At 36.3% G+C, this 19,186-nt stretch overlaps 1 protein-coding gene across 1 annotated transcript; it reads left to right on the top strand.

The window, feature by feature from the left end:
* The first annotated feature begins 4 nt into the window (after positions 1-4).
* Positions 5-5,099, top strand: LOC127876199 (uncharacterized). The gene is made up of 4 exons (XM_052421254.1): positions 5-137; positions 2,348-2,519; positions 2,828-2,939; positions 3,619-5,099. Exons 2-4 carry the CDS (start codon positions 2,472-2,474, stop codon positions 4,920-4,922), a joined length of 1,464 nt encoding a protein of 487 aa, XP_052277214.1. The 5' UTR covers positions 5-137; positions 2,348-2,471; the 3' UTR covers positions 4,923-5,099.
* Positions 5,100-19,186: the final 14,087 nt, after the last annotated feature.

Here is a 19,186-nt window from a genome sequence, read left to right as displayed (position 1 = left end):
GTGTCTACACTGCACAATCATGAAGTGCACATTATCTGCATTTCAACGGCATATTGCTTCACGTGCACAGCGGTTATGTAGCTAAAGTTAAATGCAGATGAAGCCAGTGGGTGTAATTGGGATTTTATTTACACAAGGTACATTTTTATTTACGTTTAAACAACGATTTAGAGGTAACATCGATGAACATTATTGTTTAACCTAATGCACATTTTATTCATGTGTATTCATGCACGTAGGGTTTATTAGTGGTGTAAACGAATTGATTAATGTTCCAGCTGTTGCACAATATTCTGATTGTGTTGCGTCTGAATTTGACCGGATTGTTCTAGCTGAAAGTGCGATAAAAGGACGCCTATATGATTACACACCAGAACGACACATTATTATATATATGTTTATATTTTTAATTAATGTGATTTTCGTGTTGCCGCCATTCAACGTTAACGCAAAAGAACGCAAAAAAAGCGCAAATATAATAAAATATAAGGTCGTTATATCGCGACGGCGCCTTCTGACGAGCTGGCGTCAAGACGAACGGACAACAAATAATATAAAGTGTCGTTCGTCAAGTTTATTTGTCGGTTTTGATTTAGAGCTCTGCTACCTACTTGAGTACAACATGAGATAACAAAATGACGATAAATGTCTTTATTTGTTAAATAGTCACTGTATTTAGTCCCCAATCGGTGTACCCGTAGAGGACAATAAATTATTCCCGGGCCGTCCCGTATGTGCTTCTGTCCGTCTAAATCTGGATCTTGTGATACTCAAATAAATACTTAAGCGAGGTTGATAAAATTTGGTAATGCTCCATATGTGGAATATTAACCTTATTTCTGTTTGTCGGACAAAATAAGTGGTTGCAGGCTCTATGGAGAACATGTACGTTATTTCAGTGTTTGTTTGTCAGGGAATCAGTGTAGCTGTTACATAAATTAGTAAAAACTTAAATTTCAATAAAATTGAGATTCAGATGTTCATAAAAAGTTCTTTTTGTTGTTTACGTATCAAAACAAGTACTTGTATAGAAATATTAGCTGTATAATTGACATTTGATATAAAAAAATATCATTTTGTTCTAAAACGTTAGGTGTAAAATCCAAATGGTTCAAAACTTGTTGCCATGTATGACGCATGGCGCATTTGAAACATTGTTCTGCTCAGTATCATACAGCGAGAGCAAATACAAACAAATAATAATTTCAAATGAATGTGTTTGTAGCTGCACTTGATTTTTTTCTTTTCAAGTGTTAAGTTTTTTTACTTTCCTTTCTTAAACTGACTTGAACGGTTCTATAATACGTTTTGTTATTACTTTTAATGACTAGTTGCATTTTAATGACTAGTTGCATTTTTATTGACATGTATTTCATTAAAAAAAAATTATTGCATGTTAACGATTTGAAAAAAGTCATGTGACCGTTTTGCCCATTTTATTTTTTGCGCAAAAGCATAAAAATTATAGTTTAAAACAATAATTGTATAAAAATACTGTTTCAAACCCTAAATGGTAATACTGTTCTTTCATATAATGCGTTGCTATCTTGTTGTTTGTATTTTTAAGTTTAATGCAATACACATGCTGAATAATAAAGATGTGCAGATAATGAAGAAGACGGGTATTTATATACTCTTAGTAAATTAGTATTTCATGATTACGAAATTGAAAACGGTCATGCTAACGTATTCAACGTGAGCATTTTTTTGTACAAAAAATGGAATACTACAAATTCCTTTTTAAAATAGGCATTGTATAGAAATACGTTGCCCAGCCCCACGCTCCCATACTGTTCCTTCAGATGATGCATTGAATTAATACCACGTTGTTTATATTTTTAAGTTAAATACAAGTAAATGATGAATAAGAAATGTATGCATATACTGAAGAAGACGAGTCCATACCCTTTCGTGCAATACAGGAACTTCAAAATGTATCGATTATGACAACCACTCTTAATATACTACAGTATAAATGACATAATTAATGCATCGCGCTATATACCTCGAATTGTGTAGAAGAGTGTGTCCTTGATTCACCGCCATGTGCTATCTATCGATTTTAGACCCAGTCAGTGCTAATAATAGCACAGTAAAGCTTTGGAGAACCATTATGCTATGTATTTTGTGAAGACGCCCACATATATTATACGCATGGGCACACATAATGCCTTTAACGACAATTTAACAAGCTTATAAAAGGAAAACACGTCATAATCAATGTTTATGTTACCTTTAATGAACGCAGCACATGATATTTGTTTTTTTTATTTAGCCAGTGGCTTATGGTGGAATTCAACATTAATAATCATTAAAACGAACGTTTAGGCTCTGGATTATGTTTCAGATACCAATTATAATCTGAACGTGCGTTAATAGTGAGAACTGCTACGAATAAGCTGCAGTGGACAATGGGAACATTTTGAGGAGTTCCGGCGATTACCGAAAACACTCGAGTAGTTTCGACTATTATGGCGACGGGCAATGGTGACGTATCCAGCGCATTTGGGAGGATGAGCGTATGTAAACAGATCGTTTATGGCACACCAAGTTGGTTATATTCGAACACTGGTCTTACATTTATAAAGACGAAAAATAATGCATTACTTTATACTTTGTCTATTGTCAGATGGTCGCAATGTCCTTGACAAAAATTAAAGTACGTCGAATAAATCAAAGATATATTTTTAAGAGCATTTACATATTTTGCTTCAATACGCAGGCTTAGTGACTGGATGTGTATGTTTTCGGGCAAATATGATGTACATATACGGTAAACCATGTCACGGTCCGGACATATTACGAATGGACCGAATGGTCATTTCAGTTAGATCCTAAACATATTGGCGCCAAGTTCAACCAATGGGTAAAGCCAAAAGCCAACTTCTACGGATGCGATCAAGCTTGGATTCAAAGTTTAAAAGAATCCGAGTATATTGGTACGTGAATTATACATGGAGTAAGTAAGCAAACAGTAATGCCCTGACAGAAGGTACATACATGTATTGAAGTTGACATGCGAGTTACTCTTGTTATAGCTTGATTAGACGCATGCTAGTTCGTAAATGTATAAAATATTATTATGTTTCGAACTTCATATGAAATACATGTTTGTATTACATGTAGATACCTTGTGTTTGGCCTGGCACATAGGGACAATTCAACATTGCTACGTAATTTTAATACAAACATACATATCGAAAATTTTACCGTATGCATCCTAATCAGCATGCCTGAAAACAGTATTGATATAACTCCTGCTTTGATATAATTGTAGATCTTGAGAAAATATTTCTTTTCAGTAATTCTTGTTATTGCTGTGACATACCGTGCGAGTGACCTAGTATATTCGCGCTATGCCACCTGTATAATTATGCGTATATTTAGTGTTGTGTTACAATTTATATGTATATTTCAAGTGTAAAACGCCTTCCATATCAACGTTTCATGATTGACTTCCAAATAAAATAAATAATCATAACCCAGGTTTGAATACATAGTGATTATGAATATGTAATAATTTTTACTGAAGACATATATGTAATGCAGACACAAAGTATTAAAATGCTACCGGAATAGAATGGTAGTTAAAATGAACAACGACTGTTATGCTTTCAGGTGACATAGATTTCGGGTCAAAGCCGTGGGCACGCTCTCAAGAGGCCGTTGATTACGTCATGAAGGAGCTCCAGAAAGAGATGCGCGCGGAAGCCGCCAAGTACGAGCGTCTAAGGATCGAGTCTTACATCCGACAAGGAAGCTCTCGGGACGCACTCAAGGTCATTTGGCCGAACGAGTACGATTCCGTCATTCAGTTTCAAATAGAAGGCTTGAAGCTAGTGTCCAAGCCGGTGACGAAATCCTCTGTTGTTATACCCGGGTTTTGTTTCTTCGAGATCGACGAAAAATGGGAAAACTTGGAGAAAACCCTTCAGAAGCTCTGCCAAAAAAGCGTGTTCGTAAAGTCGGATGGGAAGTTGTTCCTTAGCTCGAAGAACCTGCACGAGAAGGTATTGACTTCAATAGTGGATGCGGCGAGCGCAATTGTTGAAAAGAATATACAAGACAACAAAGAGGTTAAGTTTAGCATCACTAGGAAAAAGAATCCACCGGCTATAAACATCACTATTCATCTCAATGAAGAGGCTCATAACAAGCTTATGGTGAAAGGTAAGCTTAGAAAAGCGGAAGACAGTACTGGCGAGATTGACCTGGACATAGTTCCCGCGATAAAATTGCGTGATGACGAAAAGACGACTTACGAAGGTATCCGCCTCGATTGCCCCATCCACGCTGTCTGCAAATGGGTTGAGGGAGACATGAAACAAATGCTTGAATTCGTCTCTGAGACAGAGAAAACACTGGTGTGGCATATCAACTCCTCGGGATACGAGAAACACACGCTGGATGTTATCAGGACCACTGCAAGGGGGCATTACATTCTGACAGCCTTGCGCATAATGAAGACGTACTTCGTCAAAGCTAAGACGCCAGCCAAAGATTCAAAACAGTCACCACCCCAACTCGTAACCGTGCTGAAATCGTACCACTTGAAGCAGATCGCGCTCTACGAAGTCATGTTCACATGTCACTTGCGTCCGACCGTTGCCCTTAACAACACATACGACGCTCTGCTTTACTTCATTAGTCTTCTGGAAGCGGCCCTGGACGCAAAGCACTTGCCCCATTTCTATTACTCGAACCCGCTGATTACCCGGATGTATCCCGGCTACGAGCCGCCTGGTGGCCCAAAGTATGACCTGTTCCGGAAGTGCCCGGATGACGCTCTGCTTCAGGCAAAGAAAGTCCTTCAGAATCAGCTGGTCACCGCCTTACGCCTCGTTCGAACGGAAAACAAAGACATGACCAAGTTGGTAAACGAGTTTAAAGATAAAATCATCTTGTCCGGGAAATACTTCTGAACTTTGGATCACGTTTCAGTGCAAATGATGATTAATTAAAACGAGTTGACTGTTCTCATTTCAAATGTTAGAGGATGTAATTGCATGAATTGTTATGATAAATTCATAACAAGGTTGCCTAAATAAATACGTGTTCATAAAAAAATGTATGTGTTCATTGAAAAATTAGGCGCATGCATGTAATAAACTAAGGATGTCTCAATACTATGCAAATTGTTTGTCTCCCATAAAAATCTCAGTTATCCTTTAACGTGAGTCAGATTAAAGTGATACGTACCATGTCCATCAAAAGGCTACTATTTCATCTATAACACTTGACTATTATTAATTTGAACGAATTTAGTTTATTACACGTGTATAGACATCGATATCAATACTCAAACAGAGAAACTCAAAGGTGTAGTGCTGTGTTCGCTTGTTCTGCGTACTTAACTGTTTAGCTCGGACATAATTATCTGGATTTAGTGAAATATAATCGCATAAACAGGTACTCATTAGCACAGGTGGTTAGCGTGTGCCTATGATATTAATTAGTAAAAACATCGTTTTTAATGAAAAATTATCAAAGTAAAACGAACAATCAACTTCTATGGGGAAAAATAGCACTATCCAATATATGTAACACGGTAGTCAACTCAAAATGACCCGAAAACATGGTGCATCGCTTTGCACAGCCATAACTCAAAGCAATTGTGCAGTGATTTCGATGAATTCTTTCTTGTTCAATGCAGAAATGAATTTCCTTTCTGGAAATGTATATATCTTGTAAAAATGTCGGGTAAATTTTAAGAAATAACACGATACACAACTCGCGTGACATACTCGTCTTCGATCTTAAATTCCACACGGAATTTCTCCTGTCTCCATTTGAGGTCGATACACGATAAGTTACTCCTTAATTACCAAATCTATTTAGGAAAACACGTGGCGTTTAAATATATATTAATATCGCGCTATGTTTTTGCAGGAAATGTTTCGTCGAAATTCGAATGTCGTTGGTCGTTGTTAAGTGTTCAACCCATGTGAAAAATGGGAAATAGTACAGGCATTAAGTTTCTGCCAATTGTGGATTTCATAAGTACTCACTAGATCTAATACCGGACATTTTTCAATACTAATGATATAGACTATTTATCTTTACAGTTATCCATATTATATTCATATGTGTATGGGTGTAACAGACGAAATTTCTTCATTTTTCAATCAGTCGTACAGATCATTATAATATTGCAACCAATAATCCAACCAATTTTAAGAATGTTCTTCAATTGTCCTATCTGTTTTCTCTGTTTATGAAAGTAAAATGACGCTTAGAACTGTTTTACCAGACGGGGGCCTTTGAATCTTAAAAAATGTTATCGGACCTCCATTATTTTTATTAGATTTGTCTTTGGGTCTGGTGTCTCTCGCATGGGTTTGTGCGGGTGATCAATATCGAGTTCCGTATCGTGTGTCGCATTGAATATCGTGCATCGACCTGACAACATGACACAAAGGGCCTTTTTACAGATTTTGGCATGTATTGAAGTGTGTCATTAAATGCTTTATATTGATAAATGTAAACATTGGATCTTAAAGAGATATTATGGGCACATAACAGTATATAGGTGTCTATCGCAACCGTTGTTTATTTTTGGTGTTTTCACATCATATACACTTATATTTGTTAATGCAGCATCAACATACTAAAACAATATCCCGGAAAAAGAAAAATAATCCATCTGAATATCAACCGTACTTTCGTTTTGACAACTGAGGACAGAAATGATTCGATGTACGATGCGAGTCTAAATGTAGTTTTCATGCAGATTCATTCATACGACACAAAGACACAATTTTGTTTTACGGATCATTTCGGCTTAGAGGACTTGGTGAGTCATGTAAAATATCGAAAATAATATATATATATATTATAAACAACTGCTAGCAAGATGAGTTGTAGATAATTGGTCTGTTTCCACATTTTAACTAATTATTTTGACCTGTTAATTCTTTGCAGCTCAATTCAACAGTGAAAAATGCCCATAATATCACTTTAAAAGCTCAAATAAAAAAAAATATAAGAATAAAATTACAGAAAGAAAAAAAGTAATCCTCAACTGGTCTCGAACCATTGACCCCAGGAGTAAAAGTCTATCGCTTAGACCACTGGGCCATCCGTGCTCACACAATAAGTGATGTATTTTTTAATTTATAAGCAATCCTCATAAAATCACAAAATATAAGGACAACAACAGAACTCTCCAAATTATTCAATCGTTTCGCATTGCAACGCTTTATAATTTTCAGGTTTTTAAATCGCCAAAAAGATGCATATAATAGATATTTAAGAGCATGCTAATGTTCAGTATTACTGGTACCTCAAAAATATCATAACTACAACGAAAATTTGCGAATCTGAAATTTGTAATTTTTATTTTGTCAATTTTCCAGAACGTGAAAAGGCCCCTTTAAATTCAACGAACGAACATTATCAAAGACACTCTCTCTATAATATATCGCGAAAATAACGTGTCCTGTCGACTGGAAGTTGTAGAGTTCGAACGACGAAATGCTTCGCGACGCACGACAGTTACAAAGGAAACAATTATAACGACGCACGATCTTCTTTAACTACTAAATCGTATTAGTACGGTTTAGTCGTTCCATGTAAATATTGCATGTTTTATCTCAATCGAAGTCAACAAATATTATACAACTATATATACATGTAGTATAAAGTTTTTGGTGTATATTATATACAAAAAATATTTTCGTGCGTGCTCATCAATTATGCTAAGGGACTGTAACAACACAGAAAAATAGAACAAGTTTATAGACCCGCATTCATCTGGAAATACTAAAGTAACAATTGCTATGCTTTGATTACTGTTTCCAAGTATAAGCAAACAAGCAGACACACATCTGAAAAATAACACCTTTACAAAAAAACGAGCTGGCAAAATAATTTTGAATAATCCGCAACGAAAGCCAACTTTTGAAATATTCAACAAACGCCGTAGTTGTGCCTTAATAATACCTTACAAGACGGCAAAAATAGGTTTAACAGCTTGCTCATTGCAATAAACATGGGTAATTGTACTCCTTGTTGACAGCGGCCCACTTCAGCGCACATTATGATGTGCAACCACAGCGCGGCAACCTAACACTTTCATTGTAATTTATAAATCGAATGCAGAAACCGCAGGTGTGAGATTTTATTTAATAATATTTATAATAATAACTAGTAATAGAAGTAATAACTTAACACTTTACAAGAATCATAAGTAAGTATCGTTTGCGAACTGAACATGTCATTTTTGCGCTGCGAGTTGTGTTGTAGAAAAGAAGAGTATTTACATGACATGCACCCGATCACGGTCTTCATGGATAACGTGACATTGGACATTTACACATTATTTATGTGCGTTTTACCTGTTTTCTAGCAAAACAAAGCATGAACTACGCGTGCAATTTAAATGAAAACAGCATTAACCTCGTGAGAGCAGTACAAATCAAATATGTGTTCCAAGTTTGAATATATAATATTGCAAAAATCCTTTATATTTGTCGGCATTGTAAATTTTGTGGACACATAAATAAGTACGCTTCGGAATTTTGAAAAACAATCAGGTTTGAAATTCGAGTCGGTTTAGTCGGTCGATGAATGCTATCATCGTGCCATGCATCAAAGGTAACTAGAGTAACCGGGTGCAAATTGAATGTCTAATAAAAATGTAAGTAACCTTGATCATGTTGGCCACCACGACACCGTTTGCGTCCGTCAGTTTGTTACCGGAAATGTCGAGCACCGTGATGACCTTGTTGTAAAGGAAATGGTTCCCTATGGCCTTTATGTCGGCACCGCTCAAGCAGTTGTCCGCAAGACGCTCATAAATAGTATAGGATATTTTAACATTGCCACGTTAGTATTTTAAGCATTTAATAACAATCCATAAGCCGCCTATATTTGTGACAAGTCATATCCAATTTAGGTATTATGTATGATCGACTCTGAAGTTATTTAAAGACGATTAAAAACGTTATTTATGTTTCTCAAAATCTTGATACTACAGACTGCAACTGCATGTTAAAGTGGATTGATAAATTTAAAACAGAATACAACCAATCAGTACGATTCTGTACGAACCACTTCCGTGAAGTTGGTGTTCTCTCCCAGCATGTCAAGCACGTGCACACATCCAGCTGCCCCAAGGGAGTTTCCGGAGAGGTCCAGGTAGCTGGCGGAGGCCTCATACTTTTAACAAATTATTCCAGTCGGTGTATATATATCTGTATACAATGTATATCTCAATTCGAACTGTAAATATTGAACACTTTACACGGTGTTTAATTAAAACCTAATAGTCAATCTTATTATAAACTTATTAGTTTAGTTTAGTTTAAACCTATTTATTTTTAGCTCGATTGCATCGAAAGCCTCAGGCTTATTGGAACGCTCTCGAGTCCGTTTCCTGGGCCTAGAACCAGTACTTGGTGTCTTTGGGGGAGATCTAAAGAACGCTCCCACGGTTGGGGTCGAACCAATGACCTCCCGGTCGCTAGGCGGACACCATATCCATTACACCACGGCGACCTTATAAACGAATTAATGAAATATGGTTAAACATGGGCGCGCTCAATCCTTATTTAAGTCCATTTTAATGGAAATTGTTTAATGTATGTAATTTCTAAAAGACAAAGCTAACATTATCTCAGGAAAAGAAGAGTAGTTCCATATATCAATTCGCGCATGCGCTCATAAAAATATTTATTGCTTCCCTTTACAGTAATTATATGTGTTATCACATCGAAATTAAATAAACATCATAAACAGATTGGATAAATACCGGCATTTTGTTTCAACCAAAAGTAGACCATGCATGCTGTTGATTAACGTTTAATGTACGCTAAATTGAACATCATTTTTACCTTTAACCCCTTGCATGCTGCTCGAACGTCGTAGGACGACATACAAAGGTCATTCAGAATAATGCGTGGTCGCCCAAACTGACCCAGAACCCGTCGAAGTGGTTGAATGCGCATGCGTTTGCAAGCTTCCCGGTATGCGCGAACCGGAAGTGGTAAATCGAGTCGAAGGTACGTGCGCGTTCTAGACGGTGTAGATGGATACGGTGTTCGCTTATCTAGAAACCATGATAAAACCAGTTTAACGAGCATTAGCATCGATTTGTTCACAAATAGAAAAAATGAATTAAAAGTTTTAACATCAGTTTAAAGTCACATATAAATAAATATTTGTGCGCGGTTTGGTTCAATTTTAACGAAAAATATTAAAAAGGAGAAAACAACCAATGGTTTAAATTAGCGCATCGGTTAATTTGGTTAAGTTGGTTCAACATTGAATATACATGTAAAAAATAATCGTAACACATGACGACAGACCGTTGCTGCGTCCACTAAAACTTCTCGCGACCGTGCCGCTGTCCAGACGCTCCAGGGCGGCTTTTATGGCCGCCAGCTTCTCCTCATCGCTTGTATCAACATGCGGTTTCTGACTTGCTCCAGTGGCGTCCATCACGGCCACTTCCGGTGGCGGCTGTTGACGCTCCACGCTGGTAAGCCACCTCTGTATTTGCACCTGCTTTTCTGCGGTGATCTCATCCGTGGAGGCGTCATAGTTAATGCGCATGCGCGCGGAGGTTTTCGGGTTTTGGATCATCGGCTGTCTTTTATTATTTAAGGCCGCATAACCTATTCAGTATTTCCATGCAACTGTACTATTTTATCTTTTAACGTATACGTGTTTATTGTGACTAAATGCCTCATTTACGTAAATATCACGTGTAACTATGCAATTTCAATGTCTTGGATATTACATAAAAAGTAACGAATATACGTACAATAGCAGCATCAACACATATAGAGATCCTTGTTTTCGATCTACCGAGTCGACTCTGTAGACTCGAAATAAGTTTCTAGAATGGAGTATTTTCTGTCAGATTTGTCAGGAACAAATCTGTGTTCTGCAATGGCGTAGCATGTAATACAGCCACAACATGACATAAGTTCTACTAGTAGTTGTTGATTAAAGTGAAGAAGATAAGATAACGAACCGTTTAAACACATTATTACTGAACGCGTGACCACCTGCTTATATAATTATTGCGCGAAATATTATAATGCATTTTGGTCATAACCGAAGGAATAAGTAACTGTCTACTGTTACTTATTCATGACGTCGTGAATTTAATTCAGTGGACAAATAACCATGAAAACTATTTTCCGTGTGTTCAAACCCAATTTACATTTTCTAATCGCGTTTACGTCTAATTAAATGTAATATTTTATCATTATAATGAATAAGAACTACGTAACAAAATATCTTACACTGAACGATAATCATACTATTATAAATGCCCCCTCCTCGAGGGAGGGGAAATAATGGCGGAAATTATCCAAAGACGTTTACCCCCGCAACCATTTGGGATGTAAAAACTACGCCTGTTCCGGGATCATTCACTTAGGTCGGATTTAAGATCTCGTGAACGCCCGATGCCATCGGGCCATTTGCTGGACACACTGCATCTCACACCGAGGGATTAAGCGACAAATGCTTGGCTCTATGGTGGAAAATAAATCCAAATAAAATAATGTGGCAACTTCCCCTGGGTCGTCCCGATGTTTTCCCCAACATATTAATAGAACCTCGTTTGTTTTTTTTAAACTGGGCTTAATGCATGTGCGTTAAGTGGCGTCCCAGATTAGCCTGTGCATTCCGCACATCCAGGGATGACACTTTCCGCTTAAATGGAATTTTCGTTTATAGAAAGTCACATTTAAAAAATGCAGTTTAGACGGAAAATGTCCCTGATTAGCCTGTGCGGACTGCAATATAGGTCCAAACAGCAGTGGGCACGTGATCACCGTGCCGCAACATGACAGCAGGGCTGCTCGTGTAGCCAGATGCGCACACGGCCCATGGAAGACATCGATTTTTCTGCGTTCCAGAACTCAAAAGCTTCTTACGTTAATAGGATGAAGCGACCAAGTCGTTTGTGGGTCCAGCCACTTGACGTCAAATAGACCATGGCAATCGGTATTAATCGATATAAAAACGTCTTTCCATTGTTTGTACAAGTAGTCATGGTATTGTTTTGCGTAGAAATTTCAGACAAAAAAAAACAACAACATCCAAACCTCGCAACGGTTCTGGTGCCTATTCAATTTTAATTTTACACAAATAGTGTAGGCCCAGATATATCTAATTGAATTTACCGGGTAGTTTAATTATCATTGTACGCCATCGCCAGAACTCTGAGCAAATTCTCTTATGGAGTACGCTACATTCCTTAATTTGGTTATTAGTATTAAGTTATGAACCAAATATTTTGTCGAATGACTTTCACAGGACTTTCCCGTTACATTTGTTCCAGAAGATGTGTTAAGAACACAAACTGTTTTCTTATCGGCATTGAACGAGGCAATATGGTTTTGTGAATAACTAAGCATCGAATTCTCTTTCTATTGATCAGTATTGTGCGCTTAAGAAAATCACTGATTAAAAAGAATATTATTTGGATTTCTGAACTGTGCCATCCGATGTTGGTAAACATAGTGAGGTAAAAATGATTCCTTATTTGCATGTCAACGCACGAAGTAATTTGCGGATATTCTCATTAGACAAAGTGAAAAATGTTTATGTAAACCGGGGTTCGTCTACATAATGTCGAGTTTGCGTCGGACGAACGTCGATCCTGCGTCTTTTCCTTGATAGCATGTTCGCCGCAACCGACGCAATTGACACTTGCGCCAACACCCGTCGCAAGGGTTCCATGCATAAAAACATACGTTGAACAAACGTAAAACGAACGTTAAACTCACGTTGCTCTGGTCGAAATTATCTCGACAAGGGGCCATACAATCTTCAAAGCGCCATACTGGACAACGTACTTTCGGGGAACCGTTCGAATAACTTGCTTTGGTGAATGATCATTTTTGTTTTGCGATTGTCTTCTGGGAGGCAAACCCGATACGCTAATTAACGATCGATTGATCATTGTCGGCTCGGGTACTACTTAAATGTAACCCGGGTACTCTTAAGAATACTTAAATGTACCCAGGGTACGGTAAATATACTAAAACGTACCCAACAATGTTAACGCTAAATTTTTCGTTGTCAGCTTTTTTTTTAAATTAAGTATGTTCATATCACAAAAAAGCATGTTCAGGCACTTTTTGTTTAAAAAGAATTGTGTTTCGTATTCCGTAGCACGTTTTAAGATATAGGATGTTGCGCGGGAATACATTTCGGGTACAGTCTAAATTGGCCGGGTGCGTTTTGGTAGATTTTCCGTTCTTACAATGCTGAGCATATGGCACTACTGAATATTGAAATTGTAGTAATGACTTATAGTCAGACTTGACATATGCAAAGTTGTCTAAAAGCCAAACAAAACATCAACAATTGTTAAATAATACAATCAATAATAAATTCCAAAACTATAAAACATAGTCTGTAAATTTAATAAAAAACTATTGTCAACTAAAGTTATTATCAAAAATAATATTAAACCTTTGCGTCATGTTTCAAAAGGCTATCAACAGGTTTTTTTTATTTTGATGTACTAAACCCCTTTGGCTAATGATCTATAAAATAATGCCAATTGGGAATACATCAGTACTCCAAGTTCATAAGTTAAATACTCTTCCTAAAATATTTATATAAATGAAATTAAATAAAATACATTTTACAACACCTACCCAAGCAACTCACCAACAAGTCTTATTATGGTGTTAAAATAAGTGTGAAACCAAAACCAAAAAAATATCTGAAAGAAATCAACCGCAGTTAAAGCAATAGAAAGACCGCTGGAAAATATTGCAAATGACAGCACAATCTTCAATCGTCTGAAGATTCATGTACTCTAGTTTTTCAGGCTCAGTTATCACTGTTTGTATATCACTTGTATTTGAATACAGATTGTCAAAAGATGGTTCCATACTTCTGAAAGCAGTTGCTTCTCTCCTGCTGCTGTTCTTTTTTTTCAGAGTAATGCCTTAAGTCATTCAAAGACATATGTGAGAATTTACTGCAGTTATAGTCATATTTGTCTAATTCGCTGTTTTTTTACTTGCGTCTCAGTCTTCGTTAGTCCATAATTCTCTCAATACTGTCTAATGAACCTTTCATCGATGTCAATGTCTGACAAATCATATGTTTAATCACACACATGTAGAAACCTCGGCTTCAGTCCCTAGCTTACAATCACAAAGTTGACAGAACAATTTTCAAGGAACTTGTAGCCATGGCCATTGGTTTGTCTTTATTTGTATCTTATTTACTATATTCTCTTAAATCGCGTGACACATTTCTTCGCATCTGCGCCAAATGCAATCTAGACATTCTCTAGCTTTGCTAAGCTCTTAAACGGATGCAGTCACTGTTGCCTCAAGTGACCTCTGAATCCCTTAGTATATAACAATTTTTAACATGTCTGGATGTTTGCATATACTTGAATAATTCTAGAAAAGCAGTAGATTTTGGAGGATGATCACATACATAATGTTCATTTTCTATAAACGAATAGATTTAATTGGATTCAGATCCACTGTAGTGTTCTGGAGACACACTCTCTTATCTGTATGATTCTTCATAATGTTACTGTTTCTTAAACTGTCTCGGCCATTTCTTTGTTGAACCTCTGTTTCCTTTGATCTTCCGTGCACGCGTTGCTTTATATGAGCTAACTAATTAAGCTACTTTTGTGTTACCTTCAATTTTCCGTATATGGCCAAAGTGTTTTCTGACAAAGTTCAACCACGTGTAAAACCGAACAAAATTCATGATTTTCATGTGTTTTTTTCTCAGACTTCACTTATTTTTAGTCAAAATTAATAAATTGCTTATATTAAATAATATATATTTATTGTGTTTCAACTCTAGTTTCAAATTTAAAATGTCTAATGCTTCATGATATTTCTGCTTCCAAAGCATTAATTGTAAAAACAAAACCATCATAAAAATTAGTGAAAGCTCAACTGGGAAACTGTAGTTTGTTATTATAATACTCTAGACTTATAGTTTGTGTCTACTTTTTTAAAACAGCGGCATAAATTGAACATATTTTAATGTAAGTCTACATGAATGTAAAACATTGAACCCGTTATATGATGCTTAAGTAATACCTACTTGTGTTGTCCTCATGAGAAAACACTTTTAAGTAATTTTGCAAATAGATCATGTGTAAATAATGTGACTTGTGGTTTATGGCTTGGTGTGAAAACAGGGACATGTGCTTTGCGTCTTTATACTTGATTTTTAAAGAGTTTTTTTATATACAAACTTAAACGGATGACCTCTGAGGTCAGTTTGGAACTTATGTTTAACCAGTGGACAAAAATTTTGAACAAATTTGGTAGAGGAGCTCTAGATGATGCTAAATACCAAATGTACAAGCATTTGGAATAGCGGTTTAATATAATATTTTTCTGAATATTTTCTCTATATAAGTCTACGTTAAACTTTAAAATCCTTTTGCGAGGTCTGTTTCGACTCCAGGCGCATATTTTGTAAGCACCTTTCGAAGGATGTAATTTAGGTACATAATACAAGACCTCTTAACTTTAACGAAATACACACAATACAAATAAGTAACACAATACAAATAAGTAACCCCCGGCCTAATTTAGACTACAGGTGCATTATTTTAACAAACTTGGTAGTGATTGTTATTCAGAACAAACACAGAATCTCTGGGCCTTCTGCTTTAAGATTATATTCACTGTTCATTGTTTAAAAATAAAGAAAAGAATGGTTCCCAGTGCGGGGCTATTCTAACCTCAGTGACATTATTTGAACAAAAGAATTGGTAAAAGACCACTGAAGAATGTTTCATAATCAATACCAAACTGGTGGCAATAGCCGTTTAAAAGGCGCTGTTTTTTAAAGTTTTGCGACACGTGAACATATTTTTGCCATCACTCGTGAATTAAATCGATAACTGCCCGACGGAAACTTATATCATAAACCAATTCACAAATATTACATTTATTATAATTTTGCTTATTTAGTAAGGAGATCATGTATGAGTCGTCCACATTTTAGTCGTCCACGCGTCTAAAACAGCCCAAGGCTTCTGATTAAATCGATCCTAACATAAATAGGTTTAAAGTAACTTAGCGGACATATAATCTGCCTAACAAATTTAAAGTCCCATACACAATAATTAGTGCATAACGTTCAATGGGTATATACAATAAGTGATTTACTTGAGTATAAAATCAATAATTATACTCGATCTGAAAATATCCCCGGTCGTCACCGGCCTTCAAAACAAATCGACAACTGTACAAAATGGATATTAAACTACAAATTTTGTGAAAAAACTATACGATTCATGAGTACCGTCTCTAGTAAGGTACAGTGTAGGCTTTCAAATGATAATTGCTTCTTTGCTCTATGCCAAACTCATATAATGGAGAGGATAATGATACCTTTGATCTCATCAAAATTATGCGAGGCAATGGAAGATATAGGTGTTACTGAGGAAATGGTCAGGTTTAGAAGATATGTTTATTTAGAAGATGAAACACGTTCTCCATGCAAGAATACGTCAGTATCGACATATATCCTAGCAGTTGGTAGTCAAGTTGAAGGCTCTACCACCCTTGGTATGAATTCGGACACCGATATGATGCGCGTTGAACAATATAAGAAGCTTAGTTTTCACGGTCAAATCACAGAAAAAACCGAAAGGAACACATTGGCAGCAGTTGTTGTGAAGGATAAAAACTGCTGTTCGCAATGTTGCTTTCTACAAGTGCGTCCTTTGAATCCAGAGACTAACCAAAAGATCGCTTCAAATGATGATATTGACATTACTGGGCGCTTTGTTTGTGATAAACAAGGCAGAATCTTTGTTTCAAATAAACCTGCCGTTGATAAATTGTCAAGTATGGTCAAACTATTTGCATTAAATTGTGAACAACACGGGCCAGCTGTAAGATTTTCTGATAAATGTAAAGAAACCGATGTTTCATTTGCCATAGAGTGTCCATCACAGCCAGACGACTGCCAAGTATTGTTTACAAGACCAAAACCCGGGCATTGGCCTAAACAACAGACGATTACCGATGCAAAACAATGCGGAATATTTCTTGTACATCCGGGGAACATCGGTTCTACATATAATCGTCTAAATTCGATTTTGACGATACAATTTTCTACCGAGTACTCACTACTGCAATGGCGAATTTCAACTAACACTATAGAACGTTTGCTTATGTTCGACCTTAGCATAGTTCAGATGAGGGCATACATTCTTACAAAAATGATTCGAAAGGAATTTCTAGGACCACTAGAAGATACTAGATTGAGCACCTTTCATATGAAAACGAGTTTTCTCTTCACAATTGAACAGTTTCCGGAAAACATATGGAGAAATGATAATCTTTTGCAGTGTGTCCTGTACTGTCTGAACACGTTGCGTCGTTTCCTTAAACGTCGATATTGTCCTCATTACACAATTGCGTCGGTGAACTTATTTGAAAACAAACTTGAAGTCTTTGAAATGGACCTGCTAGAAAATGAGATTTCAACAATGATATTTTCAAAACTCATATGCATTTGTTCGATACAAATGGACAACTTTGGACAAAGGATGTCAGGTAGAATAAACTCAAGACTATCAACCAAACAAGAAGCACGTTCTCTGATCATCAGTCAATTTTTATTTAATACTTATGAGGATTGGAGCTCTAATATAGATCGAAAGGCAAGAAAAAGTAAAAGTGAAGTAGATTATTTTTTAGATTATAGGATAGAATCTGAATCCTTTGCTATCACAAATGACGATAAATATCGGTACGAACGGAAATATCATTTAAACTATATATTGAACCAAAAAGCTTCGGTAGAGGCGTCTAGATGTTTAGAAAACAATATTGAAATATCAGACGCCATTGATAAAATGTTCAGAGGCTCCTTAAGTTCCGGAAAAATCTCTTGCTATCTTAAATATGCTTCAATGCTCGTGTGTACGCAGCAATACGAAAAAGCCGAGTCACGGCTGAAGGAGGTACGCATAACGAAACATATGGTCGAAGTTTCATTTTTACTTGATGATTTTAAAACACTCGAAAAACGAGTTAAATTTACAAACTCAAATTCACCGGCATACATCGTAAAGGATTGCTTGCGCAAGATATTGACACCTGTATCATTTTCGAGAGAAGAATCATACTGCTTGCCAAAACATCTCGTCTATGAAATGTACCGGTACCGGTGGGACACTGACGCCAATAAGTCAGAATATAGGGAACTGTCTTGTGAGCGGTGGAGAGACACCGCTGTAATAAATGCCCGGCCGTTTTTATTCTACCTTCAATACCTTTCATCAAAACATGCACATACGAAACATGTATCATTATGCAATATTGAGAAATATTTGGAGGATAAATTAAATGGAAAAGACAATTTTGACAAACATATAGAGACTACCATTAACATACTTGGACACATTCATGAATTAGAGAATAATATATCGGCTGCATGGACTACATATGCCAAATCTGTGTTGTATGTTCCTACCAATAATGCCGCGTTGTGGCACTTGTTCCGTTTGCTGGGACAGCAAGTGTACGGCAAACAAAGCGACACATCATGATACTACTGACACATGGACAATACCAAGTGACCCAGCTGGACCTAAATAGAAGAGCACCACCCTGCCCCTTCGAGCACTAGCTTGAAGCTTGAACACCATTCGAACATACCTGTTTTGTGATTTTATTACATTATAATACAGCAAATTTGAACTTTCTAAATACTAAACTGCCAAAGTTCAATCTCAATCCATAGTTAGAAAACAATGAATTGAATCCTTACATGTTTGTCGTCAGATTGTTGTATATAAAAAGCAAATAGTTCGAAATTTAATAATTTTTGCGTTTCGTTTTGCAATAAATACTTTTTGTAATCACCATTATGTAATTTAAATTTTATTGTATACTAGAAACGCTGTTCTTAATTTCAACATGAGTATACTCTTTCGTGGCCTTCTTTATTGTGAGTTATAAAAGATCCAAAAGATGACAAAGAAATATAGGACACATATTAATATATCTATATTTAGTGGTACTGTAAATGTTTTCAGCCTAAGCCTAAAATATGGTTATGATATTGTAATGATTGTTTTATAACTTACACTCATTTTTATGAAAAGTTGTTGAATTATATGGGCACTATAAATATAATTAAAAAAACCATAACATTAAGAAAGAACTATTATACCTTCAATGCTGTTTAAAGATCAAAGTCTACT

This window comes from Dreissena polymorpha, chromosome 4 (assembly GCF_020536995.1).
Source record: "Dreissena polymorpha isolate Duluth1 chromosome 4, UMN_Dpol_1.0, whole genome shotgun sequence".
NCBI classification, from domain to species: domain Eukaryota; kingdom Metazoa; phylum Mollusca; class Bivalvia; order Myida; family Dreissenidae; genus Dreissena; species Dreissena polymorpha.
The sequence above is the reverse complement of the archived record's forward strand: the minus strand, read 5'-3'. Positions and strand labels throughout refer to the sequence as shown.